General features: G+C 33.5%; 1 protein-coding gene across 1 annotated transcript; it reads right to left on the bottom strand.

Annotated features, from left to right (window-relative positions):
- Positions 1-412: 412 nt before the first annotated feature.
- On the bottom strand, positions 413-18636 carry LOC132726602 (NACHT and WD repeat domain-containing protein 2-like). The gene is made up of 8 exons (XM_060711938.1): positions 18262-18636; positions 10244-10465; positions 8726-8814; positions 8122-8238; positions 7668-7851; positions 7191-7292; positions 2694-6117; positions 413-2499 (listed from the first exon to the last, which is right to left on the bottom strand). Exons 1-8 carry the CDS (start codon positions 18293-18295, stop codon positions 1344-1346), a joined length of 5328 nt encoding a protein of 1775 aa, XP_060567921.1. The 5' UTR covers positions 18296-18636; the 3' UTR covers positions 413-1343.
- Positions 18637-19046: the final 410 nt, after the last annotated feature.

Genomic DNA, 19046 nt, shown 5'->3' with positions numbered 1-19046 from the left:
AGGTTAAAAAGATTTATTGGCTGAACTACGGGCGGTGGTTTTAATAACATTATGAAACAAATAACGTACATATACCCAAGTTTGATAAAAAAAAATGCAATTAACAAATTGATTGTTAGAAGGATTTTTATATATTTTACCTAGCATAAACAAAGTCAATAAAAAAGATATCTCAGCTAGAAATTAGTCAAAAATATAAAAAAAGAAAACTAATTAAGGGGAGCGGTGGCCTAGTGGTTAAGGTGTCTGCCTCTCAACCACGAGATCATGGGTTAGAGCTCTACTCGGGTCACGACTATGTTTCTTCATATGACATCAGTACTGGTTGGTTCCAGGAAGCGATTAATATAAGTTGCACAAACTTGTTTCGCAATCGAGCTTAAATAAATATGTTTAAACCAAAAAGAAATATCTAAAAGGCACGTTTGTATGCATTACTTTTATTAGCTTTATGACATTTGGTACGTGTCAATAATTTATTATCTCATTTATCATACGTTTTAAATCTATATTAACAGTATATTATGAAATCATTTACTATTAAATATATGCAAGTACAACAATGAATATAAATCTAAAATAAACAGTACAGTATCACAGATCGGCTTGGCAGCTCAAAAAATAATGTTTCTTTGATATTGTAAGCAAATAAATACATTTACAAATGATAGACAATAAGAATAAACAGAAACAGTTGGCACGCCATTTAAGAATACAAAAGACACATTATTAATATATTTACGTAACTTAACCTAGAAAGAGGTGTCATACACAAATAAAAGTATATCGTTTTGAGACCATTATAAACAATTATATGTACAATTGTCTTGATTAAAATATACAAAACTCAGATCTGACCTCCAGCAAATGCTATTCATGAAAGAACACAATAAAATGATTAATATACATGCAAAATAATAACTACATTTGTATAAGCAAAATCGTCCCTTGTTGTTTTATTCTGATTGCTTTATGTATTTATTGCGTTAACAATATTCACTGATATAAAAATTCTTTAACTTATCCTGTCTTACACCATGAATAGGTATAACATAAAATGTATACGTTTTGACTCTTGTGGTAGGTTTTGTTGATAAACATTTAAAGACCGATGTCTTTCAGTCTAACGCAACATAAATCATAAAAAAGGAGAAAGATGAAAAAATTGCCCTAATACGACTGACTTACAAACATAACTAATAAGTATTTTAATAACCACAATTTGATATCTTGAAAGATATAATCATGACCATAGTATTTGTTAATCTAACAAGTATATACTGTGTATATGTATATGATTATATTTCAATACATGTACTATGTTTCAATATCTAACAAATAATTTACTGTTGTGCGCAATTACTGTGATTACGCTCCCGACTTGACATTCTAGAAATGGTGACTGCACGATGTAAGGTTGTATATGATGGCGGCCTCCTCTCTTCTGCAATAGATGCTTTTCTCAACCTAGCTGACAGACGTTGTTGGTCCGGCGTTGACAATGAAAGCCGTCGCAAATCTTTTATGATCAAATTATCCTGGACTGGCTCTTCATAGCGACTTGGCATATTCTCAATGTATTCTCGTAATGGATCAGCAAAATCTAGAATCAGGCTCAAAATCATGATTCTTCCATCCTCACAACCAACAATAACTGTTCTGTCATCGTCTGCAACTTGCAAGCATGTGGCCTTACCATGCACAAACATTGAGCCTATATTTGTATCATCTGACGTCCTCACAACTTCAATTGTCCTTTGAATTTCTGCTATTCCTACAATGTATCGTCCATTCAGTGCAAGTTTTGCAGACCCCGGTGCAAATTTACAGCTCCGAATTTGAATGAGAAAGCTAAATGTTTCATATTTAAACACTCTTAAGTCATTGTCAAGAATGTGGCAATATTGCCTAGAAATCTGAAGATCATTTACCTTCGATTTTATATCAAGAAAAAGAGGAATGTGTTTCAGGGCCGTCTGACCATCAACGTCGAACAAAATGGCGCCTTTTCTTGTACATTTCGGCGGAACGATACCTTTGTCAGTAACAAACTCATACACATGGACATCTTTTGCATACACAGCAAGAATGTTATCATCAGAAACTGGTATAATATCCAAAAACTCGTCATTATCTTCAACATTTTCAACTAAATTCTGCAAGCGCAGAAGAACTGGATCCGTTTGAGATTGGTTAGTCGTTATGTTCTGCAGAAACAAACGTACTTCTGTCCATCGTGATAATTCCTTGGTGGTTATGGTATCGGTTGTCTTTCTGCATGTTTGCACGACCGCCACAAAGTAGTCACTGCCATTCTTATGAACTATTTTTGGTGGAACGACAAACTCGGTGCTGTATGGAAAATCTAATGTGTAGTTTGCAGCAGTTTCAGGGTTCACGATGAACACATTGTAAATGTTTTCAGTCCAGTCACAGCTATTATAAAATGCGCACGTGACAAAAGCTGCTGTTTCTGATGATGGACTAAAAACGATATACCTGTGTAAACAAAAATATAAATAAATAAATTCATAATACAAATATGCAGTTTAATTTGCAAATGTTACAAAAATATTTATAAAAAAGTTATGAAATAAAATTGATGTTTGTATCTTAATTTCATTTCTTTCACTTTATGATATTTTTACAGCAATTTATAACAATAAAAGTTTCTATTCCTAAATAATACCAACCTGTTTGAAATTGCATGAAATACTTTTGATGCTGTTTCTAATTCCCACATTACATCATCTGTCAAAGGTTCAAAACTTGAGTATGACAGAGCATCCGTTTGCTCAAGTTTGGCTCTTGATACAGCGTACATGCCATTAGGTGACATTAACACTTCAGTAACATGGTCCCCGGAATGTTCACTATGTTGAAGAGTGTCCATAACAACACCTGTGGATAAGCTGACCAATTTTGCGTCGGGAGTTTTATCGTCTGATGACATTATATAATCTGCAGCAGACGACACACCTATAGATTGCACTGCCCCCTGGTGGACTTCAGCAGAATGTTCGGTGTCGCGATCGAGATTGTCTAAGTCCCAAACTTGAAAAGTTTCGTTCTCTAAAAGAGTCACGACTTTATTGATAGAATCCGAGGTAAATAATCGTACCATTGGAGACACCGCTGTTTGTAAAACGCGTATCGGAGCACACGTCTCAGCGTCCCACACGATCAAGTAAGTGTAGCGCGTGGCGACAATCATGCTGTCGTCTGGTGAAAATCCCGAACCACTAAATGTTGAACTGCTGTCGACAAATACACCAGGAGGTAGTTTCTGAAATCTAGTCCTAACTTTGTCAATGACAGTGTCTATAACATGCAGAACTTTACCACATTGTACAATGAGAAGATTTCTTGAATTTGACAGAACACATTTCTTAGCATTCATATCCGTCAAAATTCCTTTGCACTGGAATTTTCTATTGACAACGTCAAATGATATTGATTCGACTATTTTTGTTTTTGTCATCACATAACATTTTGATGCATCATTTACAAACAGTATCTCGTGGGCAACATCAGATGCGGTAGCAACACATTTCCTTTGCATGACTGGAAGTTCATATAGTAAAATGTTTCTTTCAGCGTTAAATGCAACATACTTTTCGTCTTCACTTATTGCAACTGCATGAGTATGATACTTGAATTTATGCAAAATTTCACTCCTTTCAATGTCGATAACGCATGGGCCGGCGCCTTTATACTGGATGAATGCTATATACTTGTTTGAAACTTTCACATTTGACACTTTTCCTTGACCAAATTCGACTTCTCCATGAAGAACGCCACAGTTTGATCTGTATGTCTTAACAAATCTATCGTTAACAAGTATGTTGATATACCGACCATCTTTTGTTGGTCTGACATCACCAACAGGTAACATTATGTCTGGTCTTTCATCTCCATTTGTGAGTTCCCAAACACGAAGTCGGTTGCTATAGGTTGGTTTTGCAACGAGAAGTATACCATCCGGACTTGTGAACACATCAATGTCAATTTGGCAGTTCGTATTATTCCCTACATTACATTCATACTGTAGTGGACCACCAGGGGCGCTGTATATCTGGCAATTGGCTACAAACGGACTGCATCGTTGTGCATCAAGATCACATTGTCGTATTAGCTCTTTGATATTTGAATACTTATAGATGTGTGGAAGAAGTCTGCCAGTAAGTTCCATGCCCAAAGCGTCCCGATTTATAGAAATGGCTGATTTTGACATGCGTAATGCGTCCCTTACCAGTTTAATTTCTCTGTCTTCACACATCTCAAAATCGGCGATGACACGCTGTACCGTTGAAATGCGTAGTTTTGATGCTATCCAGTCGTAGTTGCATAGAACAGCTGATTTCAATTCATCAAAACGCTTGCTTTTGACTAGAAGAAACGGAAGCTGTGATAGCTTCCTAGAGTTATAGGCCATATTCTCACCGAAAGACAATGGCTGAGTTGGCACAAATCGACAGCATTCTCCGTCACGCTCAACTAGCTTGTACTTTGCCATGAGAATGCTTGGATGTTTAAATGGTTTCCGTTGAGTTCCACTCCACTTTCCGATGTAATAATCCGCCATATTGGAATATATGTTTTCTGTATCATACTTGCAGTATCGTGCTTCTGCGAGTTGAGCCAATCGTTTGTATTTCCAACTGTATGTGGCTATCCCGTCCCTTTCCTTACAACACAAGTACGGCTGCAAGTCTTGCCTCAAACGAGACCAGTATGTATGTGGTATCCTACGAATATGTGGATATTCACTATTGCTGACGAAAATGCTATTTAAAAGTTTGTCATCAAGTGATAATATATCTTCCAATTCAAGCTCACTCAGCCCATTCTTTGCAGCTGTCAGGTATCCAAGTACTTTATGAACAATATTTGTATCATACTTTTGCTCTATGGATTCGAACTTTCTGTTGATCAAGGCGTCGGTAGAATGTCCAAGAACGTTTTTTGTTATATTGTCGAACGACTTCCACTGCGATATATCAGCGTAGACTAGCTGCGAAAAGAGTGGTGTTGAACACGAATTGAACGAAAGTTGTATCTGTTTCCATTGATTGTAATTTACAGTTTGTTTATTATCATTTATCAATGCTTTCAACGTATTTTCGCATTCATTAGGAGAGAAATCAGGCATATTGATAATGCCTTCGTCGACTTTATTTTCAAGCCTGGTTAACATTTCTCCATTTTCTGAATCGACAGTGACAATAATTTTGATATTGCTTGCAATTCTTGACGGCAACCAGTCAAGTTTGTGTCCATTATCAGTCGTTGATAATTTGTCTAACGCGTCTACAAGTATCACTATCATTCCACCATATTCACCTCTCTGTACCAAGTCAATGAAGTAATTTTTCAGGGCGAGATACGTAGACGGAACATCTTGTCTGTATCTTCCTGTTATAAAAGCAAGTTGATGACATAAATTGAACAGCAAAGGTTGAGCAACTTCACACTGCCCCGTTTCTCCGATAAATCTAACAACAACGGCAGTTGGCATAGATAAGTCAGAATTTGTGACGGCCTCATTAATGTCATTTGCTGCCTTTGCGATTAGTGTTGATTTCCCTGTCCCGCTCAAACCACAGAGAACAAACGGCTGGTCTGTATCTGAGAGGAGGTAACCCTTGATTGAGTTAAGCAATTCTTCCCTTCCAATGAATGGGGAGTAACTCTGTATGGCATATTCCCAGTGACGAGATAACTCTTGTATGAGCGGATCTTTACATAGTTTGTTTGATTTGTCAATTTGTTTGTTTACTAATCTGACTACAGTAGAATAAAAATGACTACCAATATTGGAAATGTATTCTCCAGATTTTTGTTCATCTAGCGAACATCCGTTCAATTCAATTTCGGATTCAACAATATTAGAAGGAGAAACGCATTTTTCAACAAGTTTTCTTAATACATTAATTTTGTTTGTTTTCTCCTGATCCCTTTTCCCGCCACAATCTGCAAGATCAACGAAGTTTCCCGCATTTTTGGCACTTAATCTGTCGTCGATGTTCTTGATGTTACGCATGTAAACAATACAGTTGTCGTCCCGCTTTTCTCGACTCAGATTTACCATTCCTGCCTGTATGAGGTTCTCAAAATCTGAAATATAAGGAAGTTTGGAAGTTTGGTGTCAATGTATTGTTTATCTTCGCCTAGAAGATTATACACTGATAATTGTGGTAACATAAAAAGAGTTCAAAATACAAAAACTATTGTCAAGAAGACTTTATCAACTCATTTGAGCCAGTGCAAGCACTCTAAAAATTACATACATTACATTTATATGCAATGCAATCGGCACACCTCTGTTATTATTCATCCTTATCCAAAGTTTGACGGAAAGGGCTGAAGAGATGCGATTGAAGTACGTGTTAATTTGTATGTGTAGTGCGTCAAAATATGCTTAAAATAGCCCGTGTCTATGATAAGCTTTTTGTTCCTAATGTGCAGGACAGTGCACGCATTCATTCAATATTTCTTACAGTGGCACTACATATCTCATAAGAACAAGAATATTTTGTTCCCACTATATAATAATCTCGTTCCCACGAGAAATCATCTCGTTTCTTGTCCCTACAAAGAAGCATCAGCTATGTACTACCGTAATTTCTTGTATCTATTCATGTTCTTTGCTCATACCAGCATGTAATAATATGGATTATGGAACAACATATCGCTTAGAATCTATACTTTATATTTTACGAAATAGTTTTAAAAGATTTATAAACAGTAAAGTTATGTTACTTTTACAATCGAATGGCCGATTCTCAGAAGAGATGCAACTTGTAACGTATAATGTCCTTTTTAATCAACACACAATAATATTATACGTTATCAGGATAAAAATATATTGGAACGAAATATTATGCTATCTTAAATACAATGTATGTTTTAACCGTTTAGCAATGCAAAATTGCACCATTCGCTCATAAGGAAATACTAGTATACAAACAAATTTCTTTCAAAGACTTTCATAAAGGCATTTTTTTCATTTTTCAAATAGTAAACTACAGACTGACGTTGTGTATAGCTTTAATAAGATATGCTGAAATAGAATAAAGTAAAATTGAATAAGATAACTGTGGTAAATTTCTGAATAAATGCTTTCAAAATTGATGGGGGAGGGAGGCTTGGGGGGGCAGGAAGAGAATATGATAGCAAGCAGTTATTACCCGAGTTACTGCACTGCATAGATGTCACATTCTTAGACCGGGTAGTACCAGTTTGAAGCAGTTGAATAAGAGCAGAATAGTCCTCTTCCAGGTCTAGTTCATCTACAACAATAACAAACATATTTTAGCTAGTGGTGTTTTTTTTAACTTCATCAGACCTTTTAATATATGTTTTAATTGAAAGACTGTTTGACAGTTTCTGTCACTTTTTATTTCATTATTTTTTACTAATTATTTTGTTTTTGTTTTTATTCAGTTCTTATATAGATCAACTTGGAAAGGAAAACAATAAATAAGACAAATAAACATACACACACAAAATGATTACTTTTTAAATACGGAGTGAGAGAAAAATTGAAATTTTGCAAACAAGTTATAGGTATAGACCTACATCAGATAGTATAAAAATCTTGAATCTTCTAAAGACAGCATTTATTGGAGAAGAGGTTTTGTGTAACGAAATATGTGTATTAATACCTTTTGGGTCAGGTTGTCTTAAAAGATACACATTCGGTGTAACATTCAGATTTTTCTGATACCACTTGTCAAGCAGTATAACGTCATTTCCGTTTTCCTGTAGTGCTTTTTTAATTTCTTCAAAATCCGATGCAAGAATGGTTTGTGGCAAATGATACGGTCCGTATTTTTGCCCGACGAACGCCTGAAAATAATCGTTCAAACATAAATTGTATTTGACAATATGAACATTTTCTAAAAGCAGTTAATACTTTTATTATGTGTTTTGCTTTTTTTAAAGAAACAGAAACAGAAAAGAAAAGACTTTCTTTAAACATTTTATTTGTATTTTGAACCGTATTTTTACCACACCGCGCAGACATTTTAAGTGCATCTTAATCGAGTTCTGTTTATTCTTATTTACATTTTTAAAAAATCATGTTATAATAGGGGTTTACATCTCACAAAAACTTACAATGAAATTTGGTCCCATGGAGATATCCTGACAGTGACGTAATTCTTCATAAACAGCCGCCATTTTGTGGGGGTCGGTAGAGGGTAAACCGGAGTGGCCCCAGTACATGTCAACAAGCTGGAATATTTATAATAAATTGTAACAAACATACCAGATGATTTACGTGCATAAAATATGTGTTTAACTAACAAATATATCAGTGAATAGCGCTGATATGCACCAAGAACGACGCCTGTTCCCGCCCCCATCTTGTTTCCGAACCCCCATCCCCGCCTCATCCGACCATTTTTCCGACTAAAGTAACAATTACTGCTCTTATGATGAAAGGTATTGAAATGAACGGTATAGCTATAGTAATTAAAATAAAGCTAAAATGTATAAGAAATAGATATAAACTGATCTTAAAGTTCCAAAATTTGATGAAGTAGTTCCAGTCGTTAATTAAATCGGATGCAATATCAGTAATGGACTAGAATATCTTTGCCTACTGACCGTTTACACCATTACTTAAAAAAACAAAATCTAACAATATACTCAGAACAGCAATTAAAACGTCGATGAATTAATTGTTGAGCAGCAGACGACAGTTTTCTAACAGACGTACCTGGAAGTCGACGCCATGATTATCTCGGCAATACTGGCGTACTAAAGGATATACATTCTCAATCAGGTAATTTCTCTCGGACTCAAAATCTGTAATAAACAATGGTTGTCCATAAAATAACTGACTCAAAATCTGATCTGTAATAAACAATGGTTGTCCATAAAATAACTGACTCAAAATCTGTAATAAACAATGGTTGTCCATAAAATAACTGACTCAAAATCTGTAATAAACAATGGTTGTTCATAAAATAACTGACTCAAAATCTGTAATAAATAATGGTTGTCCTAAAATAACTGACTCCAAATCTGTAATGAACAATGGTTGTCCATAAAATAACTGACTCAAAATCTGATCTGTAATAAACAATGGTTGTCCATAAAATAACTGACTCAAAATCTGTAATAAACAATGGTTGTCCATAAAATAACTGACTCAAAATCTGTAATAAACAAAGGTTGTCCTAAAATAACTGACTCAAAATCTGTAATAAACAATGGTTGACCATAAAATACATGAAATAACTGACTCAAAATATGTAACTAACAATGGTTGTCCATAAAATTACTGACTCAGAATCTGTAATAAACAAAGGTTGTCCTAAAATAACTGACTCAAAATCTGTAATAAACAATGGTTGACCATAAAATAACTGACTCAAAATCTGTAATAAACAATGGTTGTCCATAAAATAACTGACTCAAAATCTGCAATAAACAATGGTTATCCATAAAATAACTGACTCAAAATCTGCAATAAACAAAGGTTGTCTGCAAATAACTTTAAATAAGGGGGCCATGGACTTTTTTGTGTAGTATGGGCTTTCATTTGATCAGTTAAAATGCATTAATGCACACATCAAAACGCATACATGTTTACATTGACACATAGAAATGTATACATATACGCACATTTGACAAATAAATTGCACACATGCGTACATCTGACAAATCAAAATGCATATGTGCGTGCATTTATACATGCGTAAATCTGACAAAATAGAATACATACATGGCTATGTATGATCAGTTAAATGCACAAATGCGTAAATTGACACAAGATAAAATGCATAAATGCGTAAATTGACACAATATAAAATGCATAAATGCGTGTACCTGACTACATATATTGGGTACCAGACAAGTTTACGGCATACATACGTTTATTCGACCAGTTAAAATGCATTTGACCTTTTAAAGTATATAAAGTAGCTTTGTACAATATTTACGTGCATATTGTTAAATTGTCACTGCTTAAAGAGATTATTTCTATGCAGTCGACACTTTCTCGTGAGAAAATCGAGTACAGATGTTGTCTGGACTGGTGTCTGCTTGGAACTGTTCCATAATCTGATATTATTTAATGAGATTAAACTTTTCAGCCCCAGTTTACATTTTAAAAATAACAAACATGAAAATGCATATTTAAAAGTGTGATATAATCTATTGTAATATTTGACGTCCATTAATCAGATTTTAAATACACACATCAACATTTCAATTATTTTTTATTGCTTACCCGGTCCGGAGGAACACATAAACATGCGAACTACTTTCGGCTTTTGGCATGGTAATAACTCAGGCCGAATTCCGCCACGTATAAGTTTGTCAACAACATCAAACTGGTCCTTATTCAAATGGGCGTATCTAAGGGACTTTTCCTGCTCCTTGCGTTGCAAGTCAGTCCGGTCATTATCGATGACGTCATCAAGATGGCGTATACGAAACGGACATCCGGACTCTGAAAAGTACAGCAACATGATTGATTGAAATTAAACACAGATAAAGTAACTAATATTACTTTACTTTTAATAGATAAATCTTATGTACACAATCACTCATTTTGATTTATTAAATGGCATGGGAAAACAATCTATGAATTCCTCTAAATTCAAGTGATATTTTTCACCTTATCAAGTAACAATTGAAAATCAGGTAATTGTGCAATGAAGATTCAAAGAAAATCATGCAATCAGTAATACCTTTATTTATAATATTAAAGAATGTAAAATACAAAAAAAGTTATCTCGTTCTTACACTGTGTTATTTCTACATACATGTACATATACTACATTTGCATTTCAATAATTGTTTTTAAACATTAAAAGAAAAACTATATTAATTAATTAACTTATTCTTTTTAATGCCCGTGTTAAAGTTTTATAAAATCTTCCTTTTCTTAACCGTACAACTATATATGATACAAACAGGCACTCAGTTTAACAGTTTAATATAAATAAACCTAACGGTGTGCGCCTTTTTAAAGTCGATACCTATATAAATAATTAAGGCATGAATTGTTTGTATAAAAAAAAGTCTACAACCGATATCACATTACTTGACAAACATGTGAACGGAAATATAACCAGTTTTCTTATCAGCGTTGTATTGAGCACATTTTAACAGCTAAGCTCTTCTGATCTAAACGAAACTTTACACTGATACAAGAACATTGATTAACAGTGTATGATTAAACACTTTGAGTATCATTCAAACAAAATAACGTTCCAGGCGCAATTTTTTTCAAGTGGCGATTTTTTTTCTAATTTGTTCAGCGTAAAATGTACGGTAGCCGATAAAGACCATGTCATACTGACAGAGTTCGTGCGCTAAGTCGATGCACTGCGCATGTCCAGTTTCGGTCGATGCCAGAGAGATTGCGCCTGGAGTAAATTCGTGACGTCACTACTCGTAGAGTTCAAGCGTTCAAAGTTTTCGCGTTGACTGGTTAAGCATGTTTTCGGGGCGAACTAAAAAGCTTAAGAACGTAGATACGACATACTTTGATTAAGACATGGAATTTCACATTTAAGGGAGAACGAAAACGCGACAAAGTCACTATATTATCGATGTTTGTGTTGTTTTAGTATCTCACACTGCCACGTCGAAATGAAACAAGCAATTATTATAGTATTGCAAGCAATCCATAAGTCCCCTACCGGATAGAACCCCATCAGCATTCTGAAGGGCCATTGGCCATTCACTAATGTGTAAATTTTTCTCTATTTTAAGTAAATTTGTTGGAAATGTTCTTTAAAAGTGACCACAGGAAAAAGTTTTTATGAACAGACATACAGACGGACTGAAGGACACTCTAAAGTTAATATTTGAAACATCCCTGTTACCAAAATATAACATTTTAAAAAGCAAAATTCTTAAAGAGGAGATAACTCTGGAATTAAAGATGCAATTTCATAAAAAGTTTCAGCTCTTTTTGACTAATCACAAATATTGTTATATTTGCCATGTTTTAAGCCTATTTGTTGCCAAGGCAACCAATATTTTTTCAAAATAGGAAGAACAGATAAGACATGCATAATCTCAAGACTGCCATCTACCCACATGTCAAGTTTCATAAAAATATTTCCAGTACTTTTTGAGTTATCACTGGATTCAGTTTATGTGTAAAATTTGCCATATTTTCAGTCTATGTGTTGCCATAGCAACCAGAATTTTCAACATAGGAAGAAAAGAAAAAGACGTGTATTAAATCTCCAGACTGCCATCTACACATATTACAAGTTTCATAAAAAATATTTCTATTACTTTTTGCGTTAACACTGGATCCAGTTTATGTGTAAAAATTGCCATATTTTCAGTCTATTTGTTGCCATAGCAACCAGAATTTTCAACATAGGAAGAAAAGAAAAAGACGTGCCTAATCTCCATACTGCCATCTATCCATATATCAAGTTTCATAAAAATATTTCCAGTACTTTTTGCGTTATCACTGGATCCAGTTTATGTGTAAAATTTGCCATATTTTCAGCCTATTTGTTGCCATAGCAACCAGAATTTTCAACATAGGAAGAAAAGAAAAAGACGTGCATAATCTCCATACTGCCATCTATCCATATATAAAGTTTCATAAAAATATTTTCAGTACTTTTCAAGTTATCGCGGGATCCAGTTTTGTGGACGGACTGACGGACGGACAGACAGACGGACGGACAGACAGACGGACAGACAGACGGACGGACAGACGGACGGAGGGTAAACCTAAAGTCCCCTCCGGTAAACCGGTAGGGGACTAATAACAGCCATAAGGACACAACATTTACGATGTAACGGGTTTCAACAAAAGTCAGCCATATCGTATTGATTGGCGAAAGGTTTAAAACAGGAAATAACGACAAAAGCCATCGGCTTGTGTTTTTGGCGCCGAAATCACGCTCATGAATACGACATGGAATTACTCAGCCTCCGTAGAATGTAGCGTTGTCAAGGTTTAACAAAACGATCGAATGGAATTTCGTAAATCGTTTATTTTTTGCCAATATATTACCTACATATGCTACTACATTATGACATCTAACATAAAGCATTATTCAATTTGTGTTGTGTAACTTACGATGTCTTTGTAGACAAGCGTGAATAAATGTTTTATAGGGTAGCTCAGTTCGAATATTTTACACAATAAAATACACAGTGTGACATGACATTAGGTGTATTTTATTGTGTATCTGTAGTATGACCCAGGTATCGTAAAATCACTGTGCTAGCTCTAATGAATTCCCGATTGATAAAATGAATTACAAAACAACCAGAGGTAGAAGGGCACAGGATCAGGAGTATGGGCGAGTGCGTTTTAATTTTATAACAATCTCTTTACGTTTTGCTTCTTATTGTCTCCCTTGGGTTTAATTTATTATTAATTAATCTATCCATTGATTAATTTTGTTAGATTATAGCACAATGCATTTATTCACAACCGTGTTTTCTTATTATCTAAAATATATATACAATATAGACCTGCGCATGTTTTAGCGTATGTAATTTTACATTTTAAACTCTGTTACTACAGTATTGTAAATAGGAAATTGGAAGTAAAACTTGTATCAAAACTTTAAACTGTAATATTTCATTTTTTTTATTACATTTGTGTTTTCCCTTCAGTCTTATGAATTGTCTTAAGATTCAATTACCATTAATAATATGCTATTTTTCTTTTTTCCAGCCTTTTTTATTACCTTTAGTGATTTTTATTTCATTACAAAATAATATTATTATATAGTGGTTTAGAAAAAAAGGCCCATAAACGCTTAAATCATTTAGTTGAAGTTTGCCGACTTGAAATAAAAACTTATCTTGTCTTATCTTTGATCAAACAGCTATAGACGTTTACAAAATTTAATTTTTCATACATTTCTACAATGATTGACCTTACTAACAAAAGTATAAATGAATAACTGGCAGAAACTAATGCTCTGTCCATACATCGATTACGTTAATATTTCTTATTTAGATTATTTTCATAAATGTTTTACGGTAACTATCACCGAATTTCTTTTCAAAGAATTTTGATCTAATGTAATTGATCAATAGCTAGAGTAAATAGTCGTTAAATAGCCCACATTAGTATTTATCCGCGTATTATAAATGTACGTTAATGGGCAATATGGAATTTTAACACACGTACAATTGTCGTCTGTTGTTAAATGAATAAAAGCGGGAAAAGCAAACAAGCAATTTAGAAATTAAACAAGAAGGGGAGTAAATGTAAATATATTTTTCTGTCATTGTAATGGGTAAAGGAATTTCACAAAGTGTCAGTCCCCTAGGTTTTAAGTGCTAATTATACTAATGAAAATAGTGTAACTAGGACATGATATTCTACTAAAAAGATACACAATATGGATGTTAGAAAAAGACTTACAGCGGACAATATTTTGTACCAGATTATAGACTAGCGTAACCGATGTTTTAAAGGCCCATTAAGCCCACAAAATGCTATTATTTTTTTTTTGACAAAAAAATATTCTTGCTGTCCTATTGCAATTTCCGAAAAAGAGAGCAAAAACAACACGCAGCTACTCCTTGGCTACATTTAGAACAGTTTTATTGAGTTTATAGTTTTGTATTAAAGATCCTGTAACACATTTTTTCATGGTTTTATTTCAAAGATATGATGCTCAAATTAAGATTTCTTAATATTTTAAGTTCCAATAAGTATTATTTATAAAGATATTACCGAATTTAAAATTTCATGTAAATAAAGGGAGGTAATTAGAAATTTATTTTCTATAAATTCTTAGCCAAAGTTTCCATTAAGAAATGAATGCATATAATTTATTGATTAAATATAATGTGCATAAATATTTGCAGTACACATTTTACATATTCTTCGGTGTTTGAAAATTGTTTTATTTGCATAATTATATACATATATAATGTTTTGCAAGTGTGGTATACAAACACTAACAATATCAATCACAAAACATACAGGATCTTTAAAGATAAAATACCATTTTGTTAACCTGTTGACAAATTATTATTCATATTCTAATTTATGATGAAAAAAAAACAATATACATGTAGTGTAAATGCATTATTAAAACATCATCATTTACCACATGGTTGGTCTCTTTTAAAGAAGAGGGAAAAAGTCTTCATTTCTGAGAGACATAGTGTGCCTTTAAAATAAATTTACGATACCTAACGCATGGTTTTACAGATGGCATAGGTGACAACATTAAAGCAAAAATCTATTAAAACCTAGATGACTCCCAATAACAGTTTATTGAATAATTTTAGCTTATTTTTGCAATGACACAATGAAAAAAAATTTATCCGCCCATTTTTATAAAAATTGATCTTTCCGCGCATTTAATCTATTTGTGTGTTTATCATATATCTTTATTTGTTATCTAAACTGGGATCGAAATGTACGCGAGAGGTCTGGTATTTGAACATGATAAAATAGAGTTTAGCAGATATTTCTCAAGATTACAGCGTTAATATATTCAATCAAATCGATACGTTTGTTCAATAGATAACTGTCTTTTAAGCATGATAAATTATAACATGGGAAATTCCTTAATGCAGAAGTCAAAAACGTTATCATATGATTAGACTTCACAAGCACGTTATTCTTGTGCATTCTGTTAAAAAAAAACGAATACATGTATGAGGAAGAAAAAAATATTCCTCATACAAATTCAGTTTCAAGATGTTCATAATAATGTATGTTCAGTTGTATACAAAAAAGGCTATCCGAATAGTCTTAACAGCAAAATGCATTCTCCAGAAGTTATTATTTCGTGGCGGCCGAAGTTTCGATCTCCAGTCGCGGTCATACTAAAGTCTATCTAGCTATATCACATAATAATTTCTTTAATTTCAAATAGATCAAATTTCAGGCAATAATTTAAGGACTACTGTACCGGGCCTCGAGATTATAATACATATTCATTAAATATCAGGATTTTCATTGGTCAGCGTGCACCTTATCCCTGTTCTGTCCAATCAAATGCTTAGAAGCTGAGAAAATGTTTTAATAATCTCCAATCCAGGTGTCAATATTACTGGATGGAGTTTTATGTTAAAGTATGCATGTTTCAGAAAGAGCAATGTACTCACCAACAATTATACAAGTAATTTTGTCCGGTAAAGTTCAAGCATTCCGCGGTAAAGTATTTGTAAAGAAAAATCAAATATAGTTTAAAAAATTATATGAGCGCGTCTGCCGGTCAGTGACCTAATGATGAAATTCTTTTAGAACTCTTTTAAGTGTCTTATTGCACATGAACACAAAAATAAAAGTATTCCATATCTATGACTTACAGCTTAGAAAATGTTGTTGAAGTTTTAATTTTTGCACTAATCATCTCATGTATACCGAAACCCGTGCGAAACTTTATTATGAATAGGGAAGGGAGCGCGAGCAAAAAAAAAATAAGTTTGTAAAAGTTACAATTTAATTATTTATTGATAGAATGGTTTAATGCTATTTAAAAAGGACGGCAACTTCCATGTGATTCTGTAACAGAACTAAATTGTTTTTTTTCCTGCAAGTAACTGTCGAGTTATCATGAATTATTTGAACAGCGGTAAAGAACACGGGTTGACACCAATTTTAATTAAAAAGCAACTTCTGGTTGTACAGTTTCCAGCATTCAGACGGCTTCTAAATATAAATGTTGATTTACTTTATGCCACTTGGCGGTTACAGAATCTACTTAGGCTAAAAGTGCAGACCAAGACCAGCCGACATGTCCGTGTCGTCAGATCATGGTTTGCACTGTTCACTAATCAATCAGTATATATTTAGAAAATTTGTCTAAATTGGGAGATGGACAAGAACATTTAAGATATTTAGTGGAGTAAGTATTAAAGGTGACGACACCCTGTCTGAAGCTCAGATCTTGTTATGTTTTACACAGAAAATGGTGGCGTCCGTGGCAGTAGTAGTAAAGGTCGTTACCTTTAAACCACTTGCCCTTCACCGCTGTGAGTTCGGATTTTTAAATTTTGAGGAAACTTTATCCAGCTAGCTTACGAACGTCGGTGTTCTACTCAGTGCGTTTGTGTCTGAAATAATGCACGGTTGTGCAGCTGAACATTTCCTTCACTAGGAAGGCACAAAAGTCACTATATGGCTAGACTTTGTTGGTGCGACGTAAAACACACACACACACAAAAAAAAAGAGAAGAGAGAGAGAAAAAGAACATAAATGTGACGTTATTTAGATTGAATACCGAATGAGTGTATAACATTGTTAGGTTATAACAAACATATGCACAATCTCTTTTCAACTTATGTTAAGGTTTATTTTCGAACAAATCATTTTACTAAAATATCGGCTGACGTCTATATTAAGAATAATCTATAGTTCGATTTTCTGAAGGAAAAAAATGTTTGTAATATGACACGGTGGTAATTTAGCCAGACACCGATAAAATGTAAATTGACCTAGCCTACCTGATTATTGCTCCCAAAGTGAAGCATGGCCTCGAAAATAATTTTCACTGTATCAAATTAAACCAATTTCAAAGGCGGAATGGTTTCAAATTTTCTACAGATTTGCGTCATTTATTATACCTGTTAGAAAATAGTAAGTAAGTGTCGCTTCGACCCTTGTAAATAAATATTATTCTTAAATCAAAGACGTTTGATGTTATTATTTTAACATAATTATAGTACATATAAACGTGTTTAATGTAAGGCCTCTGCGTTGACCATCGTCATTTTTTGTGTGTCCAAAATAGAAATTTGAACGGACATGAAATTTAAATCAGTCACAGACAGCCAGCTTCGGATACCTTAGTGCCCTCAAAATGACTTTCTACAATTTTAACGGTTAAACCTAAACCGTTCTGGAATGGAAAGTGAATAGCCTTTGCCGCCAGTATAGAGCCAGGCCAGCCTGCACATCGGTGCACTCTGACTAGGCGCTATACTGTTGCCAGCACAATATTTTAAATGGACCCCCTGCGAAAATCATTACAAAAATGCAGCAGGTAACGGTATAAAAACATATAAAAACAGTAAATTGTTTTGTGATTTACTGCATTGTGTCTTAATTGTAATCAATACCACAGTTACTTATTTGTAATATTACTAAATAAGTCGGCATTTCTTTTTATTTTACCGGTGTGTTATACCAGATTGTAAGATCATGCGTGAACAAAATATGTACATTATATATATCTTTAAATATTATTGGTTTATACGTTAAGGTTAATTTTCTATCCATATTTTTTTTTAAATATATATATTTTTTTTTACAAAAAAAAATAATTTAAAAATGAATGTACCTTGATCCACTAACAAGCTAGTCCTCCGCTGCATAGTTAATCAAGAAAATAAATCACATCTAAACATCCATTTCTTGAGTTCATATAACCACGTAAGTCCAAACTTATCTTCCAGAGATCATTATACGTTCCGTCAACCCCTTCGTTGTCAGGGAATACACTGAGCTTTTAAAATTGGATTGTTAAATCGCGACCCATTTGTTCAAAGTTAAAAAGTTTTTAGTCGCTAAATTATTTCAATCGATTCCAAAAGGAATTACCTGCGCTAAAACTTATTACCAATTCTTTTCAATACAAGTTAAGCTTGTAAAAATAAGAAACAATCCGAAGTAATCTACTTAAGTAATTTATCGACTCAACCTCGGCATAACGCTTGTCGGGACATGCTTCAAACAGACAATAAACCGGTGACGGGGGCTTTTAATTGTCACTTAAGGTTAAAATGGGATAATTTAAATAACATATGATTTTGAATTAAAATTCTTTTTTTCAATACATTCAATGGTTTTATTTAAAAAGATAAACAAGAATTTAAGATTTTTTTTATAACAGTGGTAGATGACATATCTGATATGATTAAACGTGATCCTATCGGCTTTATTTGAATATTCTACGTATATATCAATGAATAAATTATGATTCATAGGAATGGAAAACATATCATGTTAATGCATCTAAAAAATTCTATGCTTACGTTTGTAACAAAAATACATAAATACATATGTACATAAATAATGGTAATTTATCTTTTTTTTTGTTTTTTTTTTTTTTTTTTTTTTTTTTTG

This window comes from Ruditapes philippinarum, unplaced genomic scaffold (assembly GCF_026571515.1).
Source record: "Ruditapes philippinarum isolate M1 unplaced genomic scaffold, ASM2657151v2 ctg6236_1_1_1_1, whole genome shotgun sequence".
Classification (NCBI taxonomy): domain Eukaryota; kingdom Metazoa; phylum Mollusca; class Bivalvia; order Venerida; family Veneridae; genus Ruditapes; species Ruditapes philippinarum.
Note: the sequence above shows the minus strand (reverse complement) of the source record. Positions and strands in the feature narration are given on the sequence as shown.